The 19,288-nt window shown below is 36.6% G+C and overlaps 1 protein-coding gene across 2 annotated transcripts in view; it reads left to right on the top strand.

The window, feature by feature from the left end:
- DGKH (diacylglycerol kinase eta) overlaps positions 1-19,288 on the top strand; it is a 177,855-nt gene that overhangs the window by 101,247 nt on the left and 57,320 nt on the right. For both annotated transcript variants that reach the window (XM_059995505.1, XM_059995507.1), the window contains exons 5-12: positions 2,884-2,988; positions 3,475-3,607; positions 7,940-8,046; positions 8,742-8,867; positions 12,365-12,467; positions 13,590-13,749; positions 15,572-15,680; positions 15,798-15,937. In XM_059995505.1, coding sequence (XP_059851488.1) covers positions 2,884-2,988; positions 3,475-3,607; positions 7,940-8,046; positions 8,742-8,867; positions 12,365-12,467; positions 13,590-13,749; positions 15,572-15,680; positions 15,798-15,937 — 983 coding nt within the window. The remainder of the gene's footprint in view (positions 1-2,883; positions 2,989-3,474; positions 3,608-7,939; positions 8,047-8,741; positions 8,868-12,364; positions 12,468-13,589; positions 13,750-15,571; positions 15,681-15,797; positions 15,938-19,288) is intronic.

The following is a 19,288-nucleotide window of genomic DNA, read 5'->3' as shown; positions in this document are numbered from 1 at the left end:
ACGTAAGTTCAGATGTGCCTGAAAAAAGTCATTTGGGAATGTTGCGGTAGTGGGAAGAGAGGGTAAAAGTAAGGGTTAAGATGAGGCCAGGGGCTAGGGGACACTTTAGGATAGATAAACTGCAGATCCTTCAAGAAAGTTAAAGAGTCCTCTAGTTCTAGAAACATCCTGGCTTTGGCCCCCAACAGGCTCAGAGAGTCTTCCCTGGGAATAGCCCCCACCTCTATCCTTCCATCTCCCCACCCTACTCCCTTGTCATAATAAAAAGGCTTTCAGAATTTCAGATAATTTTCAGAGTCTGCGGCTCCTCAGATATTTTCCTGACAAAGATTTGGATGAGGAACTACTGTAGTGTAATGAGGTTCAGTGAGGATACAGCTAGAGCCTGTCAGTTAGCAGATGGGACTGTTGGCATATTCTTTTCTACAAAGGTCAGCGATGAGGAAGGATTTAAGTAAAAGCTGGGGAGGGGACTCAGAGCATTGGAGGCCTGAGGAGTGATTAGCCCGGAGAGGAAAGGGACAATCTGGGAGATGTTACAGCCTTGCTTGGTAAACCAGCCTTGTCTTCAGTTGGGCCAAGGCTGCTCCCTGAGGTATTTTTCACCCTGCAGCCACAAAGCGAGACATCTCTCCATCGCACGATTTATGAAGGATTTTCTTTCCTTGTGTCAACATCTTATAATGTAACTTTATAATAGATTTCTTAATCACAAGGCTTGTAAATCACAATTATTTATAATTTCTGTTTGGCTCTTAAAAACTTAGCTTTTATTTTAAGAATATGTCATGATCTTTACTTATTACTGCCTATTTTAAAACACATTTTTTTTAAAAAAGGAGAAATTGCAAATGTAAACGTTTTACTTCGTCAGCGTATGAGGTACATGCATGATTTATGTTGCCGAAATCCTTTCGAGTTGAGGCATTTATGTAGTTCCAAAAGCTACAAGAAAAATTAGAAGCTATTTCTCTATCCTTTCCCCTCTTTTTATTGAATTCACAATGACTTTTAAAGAATAGAAAGGCATTAAAGATAGTTAAAACCATCAGACATCCTGCTTTACTTAGAATTCAACAAAAAAACAAAATTGAAGAATAAAATAGAAAGCCTGGTTTATTTACCTAAGTAATACATGTCTCACTCACTCTAAGATCTTAATTAGAGAGAGGGAATCCTTAGCGTTACATCATATAGTATAGCAGAAAATTTAAATAAAACATGCTAGAGGTGATATTTATTCAGATAAATATCAGATTGATTCAGTCAGTCCATTGACACACAGAGATTTCTGGAGTGCTGTGCCAGTCATCAGAGCCAGGGGTGTATTATGATTTAATGGTCCCTCTCTGCGGCATTTCATGAGCTGTCCTAGAAAAACATTTTGAAGCAATAAAGCATCCATTTGGCTCCTAAGTAATGAGGGAGGCATTGCTCTTTGCATTAACTATTTATTGAGGAAGAGGAGTGACCAATTGCTAATAAGCTTTATCCAAGGAGCGTAGTGGAAAACAGAAGAAAATGCAAAAGTGAGGTTCTGTTCAATTTCATATGCAATTAACAAATATCCAGTGCTGAATGGTTCATGCTCGAAGTCCATGTGACGTCTGGCCGGCTGTATTTAAGCATGAGTGCCTGTCCAGTGTATTAAAGGCCCCTTAGTCTATGGAAGGATTGTGTAGCCTAAACTAATGAGAGATGAGAGGAAGCAGTGACTGGTGAGTAGCTACAACTGCGCTGAGCTCTATAGCTTTGAATAATGGACTTATTTTCTAAGATGAACACTAGTGATTGAGGCTTGCTGGTTTACTCCTTTTGGGAAGGGTTCCTTTTTTTTTTAGAGATAATTATTGCTTTTCCGTAACTTGGGAAATCTGCTCTCTCTACCGCAATATGTAGATTATCACTTGATCAAATGGCTTTTAACCTGGGAAAATTTCTAATTTTCTCTACAAGTAGATATATAATTTATTATTTGGAAATAGGTTCTAGGTGGGAATGTAACATATTGCTTTTCTTTCACAAATAAGTAAATGGTCTCTTCTTTGAAGTAAATGCTTAAAATTTAGCAACTTCAAGGTTGCAACCAGAATATTGTATTCACACATAAATAGGGCCTGCTTTCAAGTCATTTCAGAATCTTACTTGGAAGTTTCTGGTGCTATAACAGCATGAAGTTTTATTCCTCTTGCTTTAAGATTCTTGATATAATTAATTTGCCTTCTTTGGAAACATGATAAAAAGATGAAAGTCACAATTATTTTCATCCCTTAAAGCCAACTAAAGGACTTATATGCTAATTCTTCTTCCCTGTTCTCGCTAAAAAGTAGTACAGTGGAGTTCTACACAATGGGAAGAAAATCCGTCACATAAATCATATTAAAATAGGCCATGGAAAGGATCTGTAAACCCAACATTATTTAAAGTAGAATAGTCTTGATACTATTATAAACCAATTATGAAATCATTTAATATTGCATTCCTTTGATTTTTCAAAATTTCCATATTGAAAAATATGGGTTAATTCTAGCTTACTATGAATTATTTTGATTTCTATTTAGAATCCATTTTCAAGATATATTACATGAAACAAGAATATTCTGCTTATATGAGTTCATAGCCTTGGGTAAAAGGCTAGAAAGCCTGATAAGTAAATAGCAATGAAGGCAAAGAGAAGAAAAGTCTCCTTAGACTTTTTCTTTCCTGGACCACCTTATATCACACTGAGAACTAAATCCATTTACCTTACAGAGAATCTTACTTTCTTCATCAAGGAAGTAAGGACTCAAGAGATTAGCAATGGTACCACCTTGTAAGCTGTTAGGTCTTGCAATAATCTCTCTTTGTTGGTTAATAACAATCAGGTTGCACTATCCCTTTCAGATAATCACTCCATTCAGAAGACTAATGCTTTGCGCTGAGAATAGGAAAGAGATGGAGGATTGGATCAGCTCGCTGAAGTCTGTACAGACCAGAGAAACTTACGAGGTAAAGTAGCCTCTCTCCTGTCATCTCGTGTTCTTAGAGAATAAATGTGAACCGTAGCGCTAAAGTTATATTCTGAGAAAAAAAAAAGTACGTGTAGATTCATTCAGCAACTTGTTTAAACCTGGTACTGATTTTTTTTTAAGTTAAAGCAAAGTGTTTTAGTTTTAAAAATTGTGAATTTGAGGGCTTCCCTGGTGGCGCAGTGGTTGAGAGTGCGCCTGCTGATGCAGGGGACACGGGTTCGTGCCCCGGTCTGGGAAGATCCCACATGCCGCGGAGCGGCTGGGCCCGTGAGCCATGGCCGCTGAGCCTGCGCGTCCGGAGCCTGTGTTCCGCAACGGGAGAGGCCATAACAGTGAGAGGCCCGCGTACCGCAAAAAAAAAAAAAAAAAATTGTGGATTTGAAATTGTAATCATAACTATATACATTCCAAACGTAGTCCTGTTCTCTTGTTTTGCAAATCTGTGCTAACGTCTCATTTCTAGGTGGCCCAGTTTAATGTGGAACATTTCTCAGGGATGCATAACTGGTACGCCTGCTCCCATGCCCGACCCACTTTCTGTAACGTCTGCCGAGAGAGTCTTTCTGGGGTCACCTCCCATGGCCTGTCCTGCGAAGGTACAGTAACATCCAGGGTTTGTTCTCCCATGACACTGACCTTACTGTAAACACGCTGCCACGGGTACATCTGTGAACAGAGAAACGTCATCATAGGAAGACATTTCCCTTGGGTGGAAGCAGTAGCTGGGAGCGTGTCAGTGGGACCAGAGTGTTTTAATTTTACTGTGGCTTAAAGTGAAGCTCTGCACACATAGGACCAACTTGGAAAATATTTTGGCTCAGGAAAAGAGAACATAAAATCATTTGAAGGGACGTATAAATCAAAATGTAGCATTTCCCTCCTGAGGAACTAGCAGCTACCCTTAAAGAAAATTCTTTAGACTTTGGGTATCCTTCTAATTTTCTAGTATTCTTTTTCTGTTCTGTTTAATTACAGAGAACAAAACTTTCTGTGAGGACAGTATATACTTTTTGGCAGGATTTAGATTGTTACTTATGTTGCATTGTTTTAAATGTTTTATTTCATTTATGTTTAATTTAAACGGATGTCATCCTTTTAAATTTCTTTAAAGTTTTCTAAAAATAAGGTCTATGCTGCTGTTCTCATCGCAGGATTTGTGGGTTATTTTTAAATTTAAGAACAGCAACCACTTAAAGGAAATACATTAATAGTCAACAAGAGAAAACTCATATGTTCTTTAGATTTATTTAATCTAATACCTCAGTGATTCCATCACTGTGTACTACTTTTGAACTACATATAATACCATTATTTAGCTTTTCTCTCTAATACAAAAAATTCTTAGGTAATCTTGTAATAAAACTATATCATAAGTAAATAATAAAATAGAAATGGAGTCATAGTTTTAATTCATTTTAAATTACAAAATCCAAGATATGTCAGTATTTCAGCTATTTAATATGACAATGACACAGCCTAGTGGATAAGAACAGAGCTCTGTAGTTAAACCCTGTGGGTTCCAATTCCAGTTTTACCACCACAAACTATGACCAGGAGTAGTTTAACCCTTTTAGACTTTTGCTTCCTCATCTGTACAATGGGGATAATAGTCATTTATACCTCACAGAGTACTATGAAAATGAAATGAGAGAGTACCTACAATAACACTACTTTTCTAGTCAAATATATGGTAGACATTTGTGACTGCGTTATATAAGAAGTTCACCAAGTAAACAATTACAGATTGCATCATGGCTTGATGCATTAAAATTCATGAAAATGAGAATTTGGAGGAGGCATTAAACGTTTTTTTTTAGATTTAAAGAATGATTGCAAACAAAGATATAATTGGTCTTTATGACTTTAGTGATCTAAAAGTGTTCCTGTAACTCTACTAGGACTGTAATATTATATGGGGTTATTTTGAAGGTCTTTTTTACTATTACCTTATAGTCTATTATCCTCAAAATGCTAAAAAAAAAAAATCAGATCTAAAATAGCCTTAGATCTGATCTGTGGTATCCTTCTGTTTTGAGAGTTATGTGTTATTAAATATAGTTAACTGTTTAGGAATTGAAGTTAATAGTGGGATGACTGAATATTTTTCTAAGTATTTTAAAAGAAAAATGAAAATTATATTAGCTGGTGAGAATAAAAAACTTCAAAGTCTTTAAATACATGTGTTAACATTATTCTATTACTAAGTAAGTTCCTGACTTTTTTAAAGTCTCAATTATAGTATTTTTAAATTATATTTTTAGGGGAATATATGTTAGTATTCATTTTCTCTGCTAATAAAAATTTTAAATCTGCAGTGTCTTGCCCATGGAGTATTTTTAAAACTGCAGCAGAAGGTTTTAAAAATCCCAGGGGTTTTATGAATATACAAAAAAGTTGCCTTTTTATTTTATGAGACTGTAGTTATTTAGGATATTTTTACTGTAAGCAAAGTTAAACTTTAGAAACCCCCTTGAAATCTGAATAAACTGTTGCTTGATAAAACTAAGGGCTTAAAATACAAGACGCTTTAAAAGTTATAACAAAGATGCAAATACAGGAAAAATTCATTCAACAATGACAATGAATAACATTGTATTAGAATGGAATCTCTCTTCCAGTGTGTAACACCACCACTAAATTTACTTAATCTTTCTCCCCTTGTTTTCACAGTAAAGAGTCTGTACTGATTTGTCTTGTGTTGAATAATAACTAAAATTATGATTTTAAAGCCTTGCATATGCAAAATATATGAATGAAAAATAGAAAACAGAAAATACATTTCATAAATAATCCCCTAAGTCAATTGAGAATGTTAATTATAATTTCAGAGCATAATTGTGCTTCACAGTTATTTATACAGCACTCTAAGAATAAAAAGTTAAGTGGTGATTTTTTTTTTTAAATCAACAGCATAAATATCTCCACATGGGTACTTATTTAAGTACCCATGAACACTTACAAAGTGGTAAAGATTGAATATTGCAATAAAGAATCATAATTTGTTTCATGTCACTGTATTTTTTATATTTTATGGTTTTAAAATAATGAATTTACAGGTCAGGAAAAAGTGCCTTATTTCAGAATAACTTGTTTGGAGAAAATTAATTGTCAGCTAATTACTAGGCACAAATTAAGGTGCCTAGTAATCAAGTCCATTCCTTAGTGTCCATAGTTACAGCTCAGTTTGTTTTATTTTTATCATTATATGTTGTATATGTTGTATTAAGCAACTTTGTAATTCTCAAGGCTCATTGCATGAAGAACTTTATTATTACAAAAGTGATTTTTATTTTTAATGAGCTGTTTGATTTTTAATGGCAAAATCTTCAAAAAGCCATGAAATTATACTCTGTTGCCCTCTTTTTACTTCCTTCTTTACCTCTTAGAAAAAATACTGACTGTTAATATCAAGTACTTATTTGTACTTAAAAAGCAGCCTGCTTTTTAAAACTAGAACTAAAACTAGAACCATGCTCTTGAGAAATACAGTAACAGATGACAACATTTAAATAGTTTAAAATATTAAATAATTTAAAAGTCACTTGGAGCAAAAAGGAACGGTCACGCTAAATTTTTTTTGCAAACTAAGCTAATTTCCTATGGTGCTGTTTCTTTATACTGTTGTTTATCAGCAGTAAAATTCAGTTGAAAACTTGTTTCCTATATGAAGTCTGTGCTTAGTCACAAAGTCATTTATAACAAAAATAGTATGATTTCTAGGAAAGAACTTGTCATTGTACACAAAAGACCAGGTAAATGAAACATTGCCAGTGTCTATAGACTAATATTTTTAAAGGAAAAACCAGCTCAATTTAAGTGGCCATTTATATATCGGCTATTCATGATACTTGAAGCATTCTGAACATTTGGCTATAGGCATCTTAGTTATTTTACTTGACCCCTTCGTTTTCATGTTACATCAAACTAGGACAATTTAAAGAGAATGGTGCGTAACCCGTCATTTCAAATTTGTTAACGATTTACTGGTAGAAATTCCAAAACCATGTGATAAGGAGCCGCCTGAAAAGTCAGAAACTCTTTTATAATAACATCAGTATCCATTAACGCTTGGATAATGTGTGTCCCTAGAGGGATGGATAAGCTTAGTAGGAGTCAAGTTCTGATTTTCATAAGCAAGGGTTAATTTTTCAAATCATCTGTGGTTTATTTGTTTTTTCATGTATGTGCGGCTTCTGTCTCGGTTGTTTCCTCTTACTTCTCCTTTGCAGGCACCTTTTTGATAATATGGCCTGGGAGAATTAGCGATGCCTGAAGTAGGAACGTCACTTCATCATTCCTTTCTTCTACATTGTCATGTAGTCATCCCAACAGGATACTTTCAAGACAGTGCCATCTTTGTGACCCTCGTCAACCTATTTCCCATGATGCCTGGATATTTTCTTGACGTACTTGCACTTTAAAATTCCCCTGAATTATCTTGGTTTTTATCTCTCTGGTAGTTTCAAACTTTTGATTTAAGTATATTATACGTACAGAAAAAAGCAAATATCAGAAGTGTGCACAGCTTGTTGCATTTTCACAAATTAAACGCATTCATGTAGCCAGCACCCAGACTTAAGAAATTGGCTGTTACCAGCCCTCCTGTATTACTGAATTTTATTTTCTTCTGTTTTGTGTATGTTGTCTCCCTCCTCCTCAATATTTTTTTTTTGCATTTATTTCCTTTCTTTTCTTCTTTTAGAGTAAGTGGAATCTCTTTAAGTAGCAATCTATAGCTTGATCAAAGTGCTTCATAAACACATAGCCATATTTGCTTTTTAGAATATCATTGAAGAGTAATAGAAGCTTTTACAAATATTGTTTTTCTTCTGCCCCCCGACCACTTTAAAATTTCATGCTGTGATTTCCTTTCATTGTTGGTCCAAAAGTGCATATTCATTTAGCAATGGTTCACTTTTTTTTTTTAGTGTGTAAGTTCAAGGCTCATAAAAGGTGTGCAGTGAGAGCAACAAATAACTGCAAGTGGACGACCCTGGCCTCCATCGGGAAGGACATCATAGAGAACGAGGATGGGGTAAGCTCGTACTGTCTCCCATCTCTCCCCGGCACCTCCACCTCCGCTCTTTTATTCTCCTCTCCTGTGGAAATTAAGTGGGAGCGTCTATTAGTTCAATTACGACAGAGGGTTCAGGGGAAGTGTTTATTATTATGATTAGATGGAAGGTTTTGGTTGATTGTGACTTTTTATTTTCAATCCAGTTCTTTGCAGCTTCCTTCAGCTCTTAAGTTTCAAGGGGAATGTTGTGTAAGGGCTTAGGAGTGGTTGCTGTGCTGGGCTGGTGCTCTGGACCCTTATCTGGCCAACTAAGTTATTCTTTAAGGCTCAGCTCAGCCGTTTACTCAGATGTTCACTCCTGAGACTTTGGGGCCTCCTCTCAGTGGTGCCCCCCACCTTCAAAACCTTGACTGCCTTGCATGTGAATCGCTGATAACACTTCATGGTCACTTTATGATATTCTCTCTATGTGCCTTTCTCCTCAGCGAGACTGCAAGTCCTGCAGGGCAGGGGTTTAGTCTTACTTATCTTTATATCCCTACAGTGCTCAGGGCATAATAGATGCTCAATAAATGTGGGGGAAATGAACGTATGCCACGAATGATACATGATGCTGATTCCATAGAGTAAGAAATCATTGTATCTCTTCCCTTGGCTAAGAATGATGTCCTCCATGGTCTTTAATTTGACTGCCCTTTCTTCCTGCTGCACAGCTGGCTATGCCCCACCAGTGGCTCGAGGGTAACTTGCCGGTGAGTGCCAAGTGTGCTGTCTGTGAAAAAACGTGTGGCAGCGTTCTCCGTCTTCAAGACTGGAGATGCCTTTGGTGTAAAACGATGGTGAGAGTTTTATAATTATTTTCCATTTAAAATGTTCCTTTCTGTACCTTTTCCATCTGTGTGATTTAGAGACAAAGCTAAGAATTTATGACAGAGCAGAGCCTGGTAGTACACGCACCCGTTTGTAAGGTTCATCTTTTTCAAGATGCGTTCCTTCCACTCTGGTTACTTTTGCAAATGCCCTTTTTGTGACACCTACTCTTGTCCCTTTGTGTGAGGACCTCTTTCCCACAGTTTTATTGTTTTTCATCGAGCTTTAGCCACCCTTAAGTGGTTTGCTGTTTTCAGCCTGTTTTACTACCTGTTGCCCACAGAAAGCCACCAAATTTTGATTAATAGGCCAAGTGTAAGTTTTCTACAATCCCGTGTGTGTTCTCCGAGAGAAAGAAGCCGAGTTCAGTAGGCTGTGCACTGATATAATTTAGGTTATATACATTCATGTTATATAAATAAGTAAATATTTTAAAACTTCTTTGCATGTGCAAGAAAGTGGTGAGAAGCAGACACAGCGTAACGTGGAGCCAACGGCAAGCAAGGGTCCCATCTCTGCCAGACTGTGAGGACTGGGCCTCCACCCTGCAGGAGGGCAGTCGGTGCAGGAACTCAGAGGGTGGCCTCACGCCCCTCAGAGGGTGACCTCACGCCCCTCAGAGGGTGACCTCACGCCCCTCAGAGGGTGATGTGGGGCTAAAAGACAGCAGGACGAGGAGGCAGTGAGTGCTCACCTGAGCGCCGGGTGATGCTGTCTGATTACGATGCTGATTGCCTTGCTTTGGGGCAGAGTTGTTTGGTCGTGTTTTGAGTCTTGGAAGTCAGCCCCTCTCCCCCCAACAAAAAGACGGAAAACCATTGCTTTTAATAAGCACGGTGAAGATGAGCAAATGCAAGAGATGTGCGTGTGATATGTTGATTTCATAATCAATGCGATTGAGTCCATAGGCCACAGAGAAAAAGAAGTCCTATAATTTTTTAGTCAGGCCTGATAGACAATCTTGTGTTTCTTTTTCGTTTTTGTTTTTAATTTTTTTTGGCCGCGCTGCCCGGCACGCGGGATCTTAGTTCTCCACCAGGGGTGGAACCCATGCCCCCTGCAGTGGACGTGAGGAGTCTTAACCACTGGACCGCCAAGGTAGTCCCCTCTTTTTCATTTTTGAATCGAACATGATTTTCTTCATCCCCATGCTTTTGTTATTCTTCATCGATTGCCTCTTTTATTGACATAGATGTTACTTTTTATTTCTTTTATCCCATTTAATATAATATGCAGACTATATTAGATACCCCTCTTTGGAGTTTTGGTGCAACCCTAACCCTGAAAACCCCCTTCTGCTGTTCCTTATTTTAAAGGAGTACTCACATAAACAGGATTTTAAATCAAGATTCCATCCCAACTAAGATTTCTTTTTTGGGGGGACAACCACTGATGTATGCATCTACCACTATTTTTATTAGTCTGCATTTACTGAAGTCTATTTCTCTACTTCTGGAACTTCAGCTGTTCTTTTCTAATTTTTTGAAAAGCAAGCAGGTCATCTGTGTGATGCATTATTTTAGAAAGGTTTTGTGTAAGTTGTCTTCACCTGCAATATATAGGTCTCTACTTGTGTTTAGTCAGTAGTTGTCTTTTTCTATTGTAGTTGATTTACAATGTTGTGTGAGTTTCAGGTATACAGCACAGTGACTCAGTTATACCTACATATATATGTTTATGTATTCTTTTTCAGATTCTTTTCCTTTATAGGTTATTACAAAATATTGAGTATAGTTCCCTGTGCTATATAGTAGGTCCTTGTTGGTTATCTATTTGATATATCATAGTGTGTGTATGTTAATCCCACACTCCTAATTTATTCCACAGACATAGCAAACAAACTTATGGTAACCAGAAGGGAAAGCGGGGGAGGGGTAAATTAGTCAGCAGTTTTTAAACTTTATTAAGTTTAACAGTAGGAGTTAGAAAAGCAGTAGGAGTTAAATTAGGTTTTTTACTTGCTTGTTCTACTCTCTGCCACATTTTAAAAATTTCGCAAATGGGACAGAAGTATTATTATAGACTGTAGAAGGGATGATTCTGGAATGTCTTTCCTCTTTTTTCCTGGCAAACTTAAATATCACCTTTGCATGAAATCATTCCATGTGTCAGTTAGACATGCAGGTTTCTGGGCCGCCATCACTTTTGTTACATGCCTCTTTATCTTGTACTTCCTATACACTATCATTTATCCATTATGATACTTTGATGCCTTTAAAATACGAGTTTCTAAGAGCAAAACATCTAGTGTCTAAACATAGTCACCTGGTTCAAAACAAAACAAAACCATAGTTCCACAATCCTAATAATTCTTAATTTTTCCAGCTGTTGTCCAATCTCTGGGCATAGTTTTACCTTTTCTGTAAAAATAGTGAAGATACAATTTTATCTCTGCTTTTCTCATTTAACATTGTTGTAATCATAGAGCAAAATACCCTATGATTCTCATACGTCTTAAATTCCTTTTAAAACTATCTGTGCCTACTCATTTTTCTAAAATCCATTTGGATTGTTAATGATTATAAGTCATAACAGGAAATGGTCCAAAATTAGGTCATCAGCAGAACAAGAATCGCTATTAAATTTCAATTATTTTCTCAAAAGTTTTGATAAATACATGTTTAATTGATATGCCAGTTTTCTAAAAGGACTAATGAAATAAAGTCTTATTAAATAAGTGCTTTAGGAAGTGCCTGCTCTTACTAATGAAACATTTAAAGGCTCTCTAGCTGAGTACATAAATTATTCTAAATTGCCTGGGTCCTACTTGATACGTTTGCCCTGCTTGCGTGACCTTGAAACTTTTTGTTCTATAGAGTTAACACACTTGCTGAGTGCCTGTGATGTGTATCATTTTCCAAGATGAGAGGGCAATAATAGGACCTTCTCCTTTTCCTTACAGAGCCAGAAGTCTAGCTGAGAACATAGGCACGGATGTACTTATAAGTATAATAACATGACAATATTATAAAAGATGTGTGAATAGAAAGTTATAGATCACTGCAGAAAGAGCAGACACATTACAGATTGTATTAATCTTCATTAAATTCTGTAAGAATTTTATAAGGTAGATGTCTTCATCATTTCCTATGGACAATTATATTGACACTCACTGGTTCGCTTCCCTTCTTCCTTCCCTCCTCCTCCCTTCCTTCCTCCCTTCCTCTGCACTTCTTCCTCTTCTCTTCCACTCTCCTTCCCTTCACCAGGCATTTATTGACTACATACTACTTGCCTGAGACAATCATGAAAACAGGCTGTACAGACCACATCAAATTCCCATCTCTAAAATGATTAGGCCATTCCTTAGAGGTATAAATATTGTGACATTAAAGTAATTTATGAATTACTGAACATTTGGGGATGCACTTGATCTTCATTTACCAGTTCCTTAGATATAATTTATACCATAATAAAACATTGATGTGTTTTTATGATTCCTGAAGGTTTATTTCATTGTTGTTAGGTACACACTGCCTGCAAAGATTTATATCATCCTATATGTCCACTTGGCCAATGTAGAGTATCTGTCATACCTCCAATTGCACTGAACAGCACCGATTCTGATGGTATGTAGCAGTAGTGTAAGTATGTATATTCCTGGTATATCAAATGTTGATATGTATGTCTATTTTCCTAGAATAAATAGAACTGTAATTGGTTATTCTGGTTAGTTTTTATATAATAATTCCATTTCAATTGCAGAACAGTACATTTAATTTATAAAAGAACGTTTTAAAATTAAGGTGTAAAAACATAACTATTAACACAGTGGTGAAATTACAGTGTATAAGATTTACATTTCAGCAAATAAAATAAGATTGTTATTCTGTAACAAAATGCAATATGAAAAGATTAATTTTTTATAAGCAATTTTTCCCCCTCCGTAATTGAAGCTGCCCGTTAGCATAGCTCTTATTGAAATGTGTTTTCTTACCATTTCATTGTAGGAATTTATACTCCTATAAATTCATTCACTTTTTCTGGAATTTTACAACTTAATTGTACGTACTGAAGAACCTGTTTACAGCACTGGTTTTGGAATAGCATACTAATAACTTCCTTGTAAGCAAACCATATTACAAAAGGCTTTTACCATGAACTCTTATCAATGTTTTGCATCGATAAAGTGCCTTATGCTTTTCAAACTTTTTATGTAAATGATGCCAGAGGATATCATAGATATTATAAGCTGCAGAAAATATGATTTGTTAACCTGTGTTATTAACAGCCCCCCAACCAAACCCTGATATATCAAAGTTCTGTTATTTATTATAAAATTTAAAAATATTTTCTGAGGCCTTATCAAGGAGGAGTTAAATGTAATGCCGAAAATGAACATGAATCCTTTAACAATTGTGAATTTATAGACTATGATTGGTTTCTCTTAATAATTAAGTGTTGTTAAGGCAGGTGGTAGATCTCAATTTATCTATGATTAATACTTTTACCATCTTTGGTATGATTTTTCATTATAGTGCACATTTTAAAAGATAAGTTCTATGGTCTTAGTGTGTAAATAATAAACCTGTCTCCTTCTGGGGGCGCTAAATGATAACATTGTTAAAGTAATAAACAAGGTTCTTTATTTATGAATTTATCTTTTTTCCTCTGAAGTTTTTTTAAGAGTTTAAAAAGAGAAAGCTGTACGTATTGATCTTGTGCTGTGTTTTGTTTCTTTTTTTTAACAGGTTTCTGTAGAGCAACATTTTCATTCTGTGTTAGTCCTCTATTGGTTTTTGTCAATTCTAAGAGTGGAGATAATCAGGGAGTAAAGTTTCTTCGCCGATTTAAACAGTTACTAAATCCAGCTCAGGTGTTTGATTTGATGAATGGCGGTCCTCATTTAGGGTAATTGATTATTGATAAATCTCGTTTGAATGATATGTAGCACTGAGCACGAAATACACTTGGTTTTTCAGCTGATGAAAATTGCAGATTCATCTAGACATCTCTGTGTTGATCTTCTGACATCTCCCTTTTTTTAAAGTTCTGATTATAAATTTTAACATAAACTTTTTGATATTTATATATCTTTCTTGGGTGCTGAAAGTTCTAAAGCTTGTTTAGAAAATGTTTCAGAATATATCCTACATCAAACAATTCTGTTTGCTTAGCTCTACAAAGTAGATCAACTTGTGTAAATATAGAAATACAAAAAATAACTTGAGAAAATGATTTGCATGGGAGGGTAGTACTGAGTTGCATATAATACAAATAATCAATTATTTAACCAAAGCACAGATACTGTTGTGGGCCTCAAGGACAGGCCCTCAAGGATTTCAGACTCAGTTCCCGTACATGACAAATAAGTACTTTTGTTCATTGTTCATTTCAAACTTTCTGGAATGTCGTATAACCTAAAATCTGGGGGGAAAAGCTTAAATATATTTTCAAGAGGGAAAATATGCCTTGAGGCACTTTGAATACATTTTGTGCCTCAATTTGAATCATATATATACAGTGTATATATATATGATTTTTGTTGAAGAGGCGATATTGTGTCATCTGACCCAAGAGCCTGTGATCTCCTTATAATTTACTTACGCCAACTCGGCTTTTCTCTTGGGTTCCACTGTCACCTTAAATCATAAACACAGAAGTAGAAATGAAGATTTGAGATACCAGTTCCTGAGAAGGCCTTTGTGTTTTGTGATTTAGCACTCTCCTATCTTCTCTGTGTCTCTCCTCAGTCTCTCTTTGTGCCTCTTTTCACTGTGTCCTTTCAGGGTCTTCCTTCTCGTTTCCATTGCCTTTTTCTTGCTGTCTCAAGCCCTTCTGGTCCCATGAGTGTTGGTCTTCTTCATTTGAACCCAGCTCTTTCCTTATGTGCTCGTACCTCCCTTCCTTTCTCCTGCATGTGTCCTGGCACTTCCTCATCTAGCCTCTCTCCTCACCTTTGTCTCTCCCATTGCTGGTTAGCTTTGTCCCCCTTTCTAGCATATCCGTTTTATAATCCTCGATGGTTCCAATATCTTATATTTTTGACATTTATTTTTTCTACCCATCCTCTAAAATTCTAAGCAACTCCCTTTGTGAAACTTCTCGAGATTGTCTCCATATTTTTTTCGATTTTCCACAATACTTGAGGTGTACAAAGGTACATTCTCAGGGTGAAATGTGTCAAAATTTGAGATGAAGGAAGACAGAAGTAGAAAGATTGACCTGAGAATAGGAAAAGAGGAAGCAAAACAGCTACAGGGAGTATGGCAGGGGTACATTGGGCAAGGTTTGGTGGGTCTCTTGAGGAACTGCCCCTGTGCCACTCAGGAGCACCAGTGCCCTAGATTCTTCTCCCTAGTTTGTAATATGCTACTCATGGAAATAACATATCCTTGTGAAGTAAAGAGAAAAGTCAGTACTCTTACCGTCTCCTATCGCTTACCTTTCATTCTCTTTCCTGGGTTCTGCTTCTTTTTTGTTTTCTCATTTCTCACTCCCCTTTTTTCCTAATATTATCTCCGTTTCTACTTATAATCTCCTTTCCGCTTTATGATTAAGACATTTTCTTGAGTTACACATTGCACTCAAATTGATTTTTATAGTATAATTCATATGTAAGAGTTCCTATATTTAATCTGAACATGAATACCAATAACTAACAGAATGACAAAGAATTGGGGAACGTGATTTTTATTTACTTACACTAAAGTAAAATACTTTTTTCTTTCAGTTTAAGATTATTCCAGAAGTTTGACAATTTTCGGATTCTTGTTTGTGGAGGAGATGGAAGTGTAGGTTGGGTTTTGTCAGAAATTGATAAGCTCAACTTGAATAAACAGGCAAGTGGTCATTCCTTTCACTGCTAGTTATCCTAACCTGCTGACCAGTGATGTACAGAAATGTCAGAGTCCCTGTGTGTCAACTTGTCTGAGGTCTCCTGTGGGGCTGTCTTTCAGTGTCAGCTGGGAGTACTGCCTCTGGGTACAGGAAATGACCTTGCCCGGGTTCTTGGCTGGGGAGGCTCATACGATGACGACACCCAACTTCCTCAGATACTTGAGAAGCTGGAACGAGCCAGCACCAAAATGTTGGACAGGTAATAACAAATTCTCTTCTAAAATTGTACTGACGGTAACCCCTGACGGGGGTCCACCCCTGAGGTCTAGAACAGAGCCTGGCACAGAATAGACACTCAATAAATATGTTTTTTTGAGTGAATGAATGAATTGTAAAAAAAAAAAAAAATGAGGAAACTAGTTTAATGAATCCATTATTATTATTATTTCTTTTTTGCGGTACATGGGCCTCTCACTGTTGTGGCCTCTCCCATCGCGGAGCACAGGCTCCGGACGCGCAGGCCCAGCGGCCATGGCTCACGGGCCCAGCCACTCTGCAGCATGTGGGATCTTCCCGGACCGGGGCACGAACCCGTGTCCCCTGCATCGGCAGGCGGACTCTCAACCACTGTGCCACCAGGGAAACCCTGAATCCATTATTTTAAAGATAATATAGAAGGCTATGTTGATACTAATTACTTTTAACTGCTATTTGGCTCAGAAAGCTTAAATAGTTAGTGGGGGGGCTTTTGATGAGTATAATAGGTATGGTCCCTTCATCTTCTGGTTTCATTAAAACTAAGAAAGACATATAAACTTTAGATTTTTTAGAATATCTCTTCTTAATTATACACATTGAGAAGGAATTGAACCAACAAAATACTAAAAAACGATCTTTTCCCAGGGACAGGGAAGTGTTAGGAAGACAGATTCACATGAAGGAGCTATCACTGTTTTTATGTTATCCTCGACTGCCTCTCTTAACTGCTTTCTCTCTAAACGCCCCACATGTAAAAAAGCAATCGCAGTGTGTGTGCCCTGAGTATTATGCAGGAGGTGCTTAGAATTGGGGTATAGGGAGCAACCAGGGCTCAGTAACCTCCATCATAAGTGGGACACAAATGTCAAAATCTCATTATAAATTGGAGCTAGCATGAATCAAAACAACTTTGATAGGATTAGCCATCTGTGGTACTCTTCCCGAAAATAACGAAATCCCATCAGGGAGCCACCAAGCTAAAATGTAATTACTCTAAAATAAGCTATAACCTAATTAATTGTAACCTTGCCTGACATAAGGTAATGTTGTAATGGCTGATTCTTTTGCTGACAGAAGATTTAGAAAGAAAGCTGGGCTGGCAAGCATTTGCCTGTGTTTATCCCAAACCAGTCATGGAAGGGATCCCCCAGTAGTTTGGGAGCATAAAGTGGACTCAGTCTCCAGTCTTTAAAGAGCCTGGAGGTGATTTCCCAGATGACTGCCCAGTTCAGTGCTAACCAAACCCCACAAGGTATTTTAAATGGCTTTTTGTTGTAAATTTAAATACCACTCTCCCCGCAACCTAGGAAATGCTGTGAGGCATTTCCTCTGCTCTGGGTGTGTGCTTTTCCCTTGTAAGTTATAAAAATTAATTTCTCTAGGTGGTTAGCAGAGAAACAACACCCCCTTGGTAAAATTCCTTAATACAGACCTGCAAAAAAACCCAAAAAAGCACAAGAAAAAACAAATCAAAGGGGATTTAAAAAGCTAGGACTGTTGTTTAGAAACATAAGAATATTTTGTTCCAGTGCTTTCCTTACTAATTTAAGAATACCATTTGTAAAGAACAGGTGAAAAAATTGATGTTTAATAATATTCCACATCATATATGCTTTTTCATATATATTAATTTATTTGACCCTCAAAACAACACTGGCTAAGAAAAGCATTGTTATGACTGTTTTACAAAGATGAAAATTGAGTCTTGCGGAGACAGTGGAGTAACAATGAATAGTATTTTTTGTCTGCCTGGCACTTCTAGTTACTTTACTTGATAGAGTATCATCTCCTTTAATCCTCACTGTACATTTAGAAATGGCTAATATCATTATCATACCATCTCACAGGTGAAAAGGCTCAGGAGGTTTTTATATTAGCAGTGTCACATAGCTAATAAGTGGTTGAACTGGCTGTCTGGAATGAAATCCAGACTCTACTTCCCAGGGGCTTTCAACACTGCACTCTCTGTTTAATGCACATACTCACCAAATGGGTCTGTAACTTCTGCTTTCAACTCTGCTTAGCTGGTACCAATAAGCATCCCTTCCTGACTTGTGCTGCCACTTTCTCCTATTTCATCAGCTCCAATCATTTCCTATAAAGGGAGGAGGTATAGCATGGAAGGTGCAAGGACATTTGGGTGGATTTCTTTCCCAATTCTTTAACCATCCTTTGACCAGAGAAGTATTGCCAGATATACGGAACTGGACTTTCATGTTTCCAATTGTGATTTTCCCTATTTGAAAGTTTACAAAGTTTAATTATTTTATTTGTTGCTTGTATTACATCTGTTACTGCACTAGAATACAAGCTTTATTAGAAAAGTCTTATTCAATTTTGTATTTCCAGACTGACCCTCGAATACTGTCACTTTGAGACGTTCAGTACATACCTGTTGCCTGGATGAATGAAGGGATGGATGACTTTTTGTGCTCAAATGTGTATTTACAGTATATTCATGTCAAGAGTTGAATAGTAGCTATACACATCTATTTCATTTATACATCCTAACATATAACCTGTGTCTTTTGGGGAATTCTCTCAGAATTTGAATTTTTATGCAAAGACTTATTAGTCTGAATGATACACTAGGCTCTCTTTACATACTGATGCTAATCTTGGGATTTTCCTCTAGGTTCTATCACTGGCATCCACTGTGATATGCTTTTCTTAAAATCCATGTGTTACAGTACCGCTCTTATTATGCTTTGTGTCTTTGAAAGACCTTTTATTTCACATCCTGTTACTGACAACAATAATGTCCCTACCCAATTGTTCTTCCCAAATTTTGAAATTAGTTTAGATAGAAGACTGGATTTATCTGGAGTTGATTGCTTTTCTCTAACACCAAATGATTCAATGTCTGGTTTGAAATTAATATTTACAGCTAATTGAAATAAAGTTGCCTCAATTAAGTATTATTTCTATTAATTTTTTCCTCTCAATCCCATGCTTACTTTCTTAATGTAAGAAGGACTATTTATCTAATTTTCATAATTTTCATTTCATGTCTGTATAAGCTGACTTGGCAAGACAGATTGTTACGTGCAGAATGATTTATTTTTCGTAGGTACTACGCGTTTGTTTAATCTAGGACATGTTTTAGAATTTGGGGCTGTGACCCATTAGCAACTTGTATAATCTAGTTAGAAATTGCAGTGAGCATTATTTAAAAAGTGAAACAGAAAGGAATAGAAAAGTCAGAATGCTTTGCACCTAGTGAAGAGGAGAGGTCTTGTTACATATCTACATTTCTTACTGTGGGCCATAGCCTTCAGATGTTTGGAAGTCACCAATCAGAGAATTGGTAAGATATGGAAATCATAAATTATGAATTCAGCATTTTATGAGA

This window comes from Delphinus delphis, chromosome 18 (assembly GCF_949987515.2).
Source record: "Delphinus delphis chromosome 18, mDelDel1.2, whole genome shotgun sequence".
NCBI classification, from domain to species: domain Eukaryota; kingdom Metazoa; phylum Chordata; class Mammalia; order Artiodactyla; family Delphinidae; genus Delphinus; species Delphinus delphis.
Note: the sequence above shows the minus strand (reverse complement) of the source record. Positions and strands in the feature narration are given on the sequence as shown.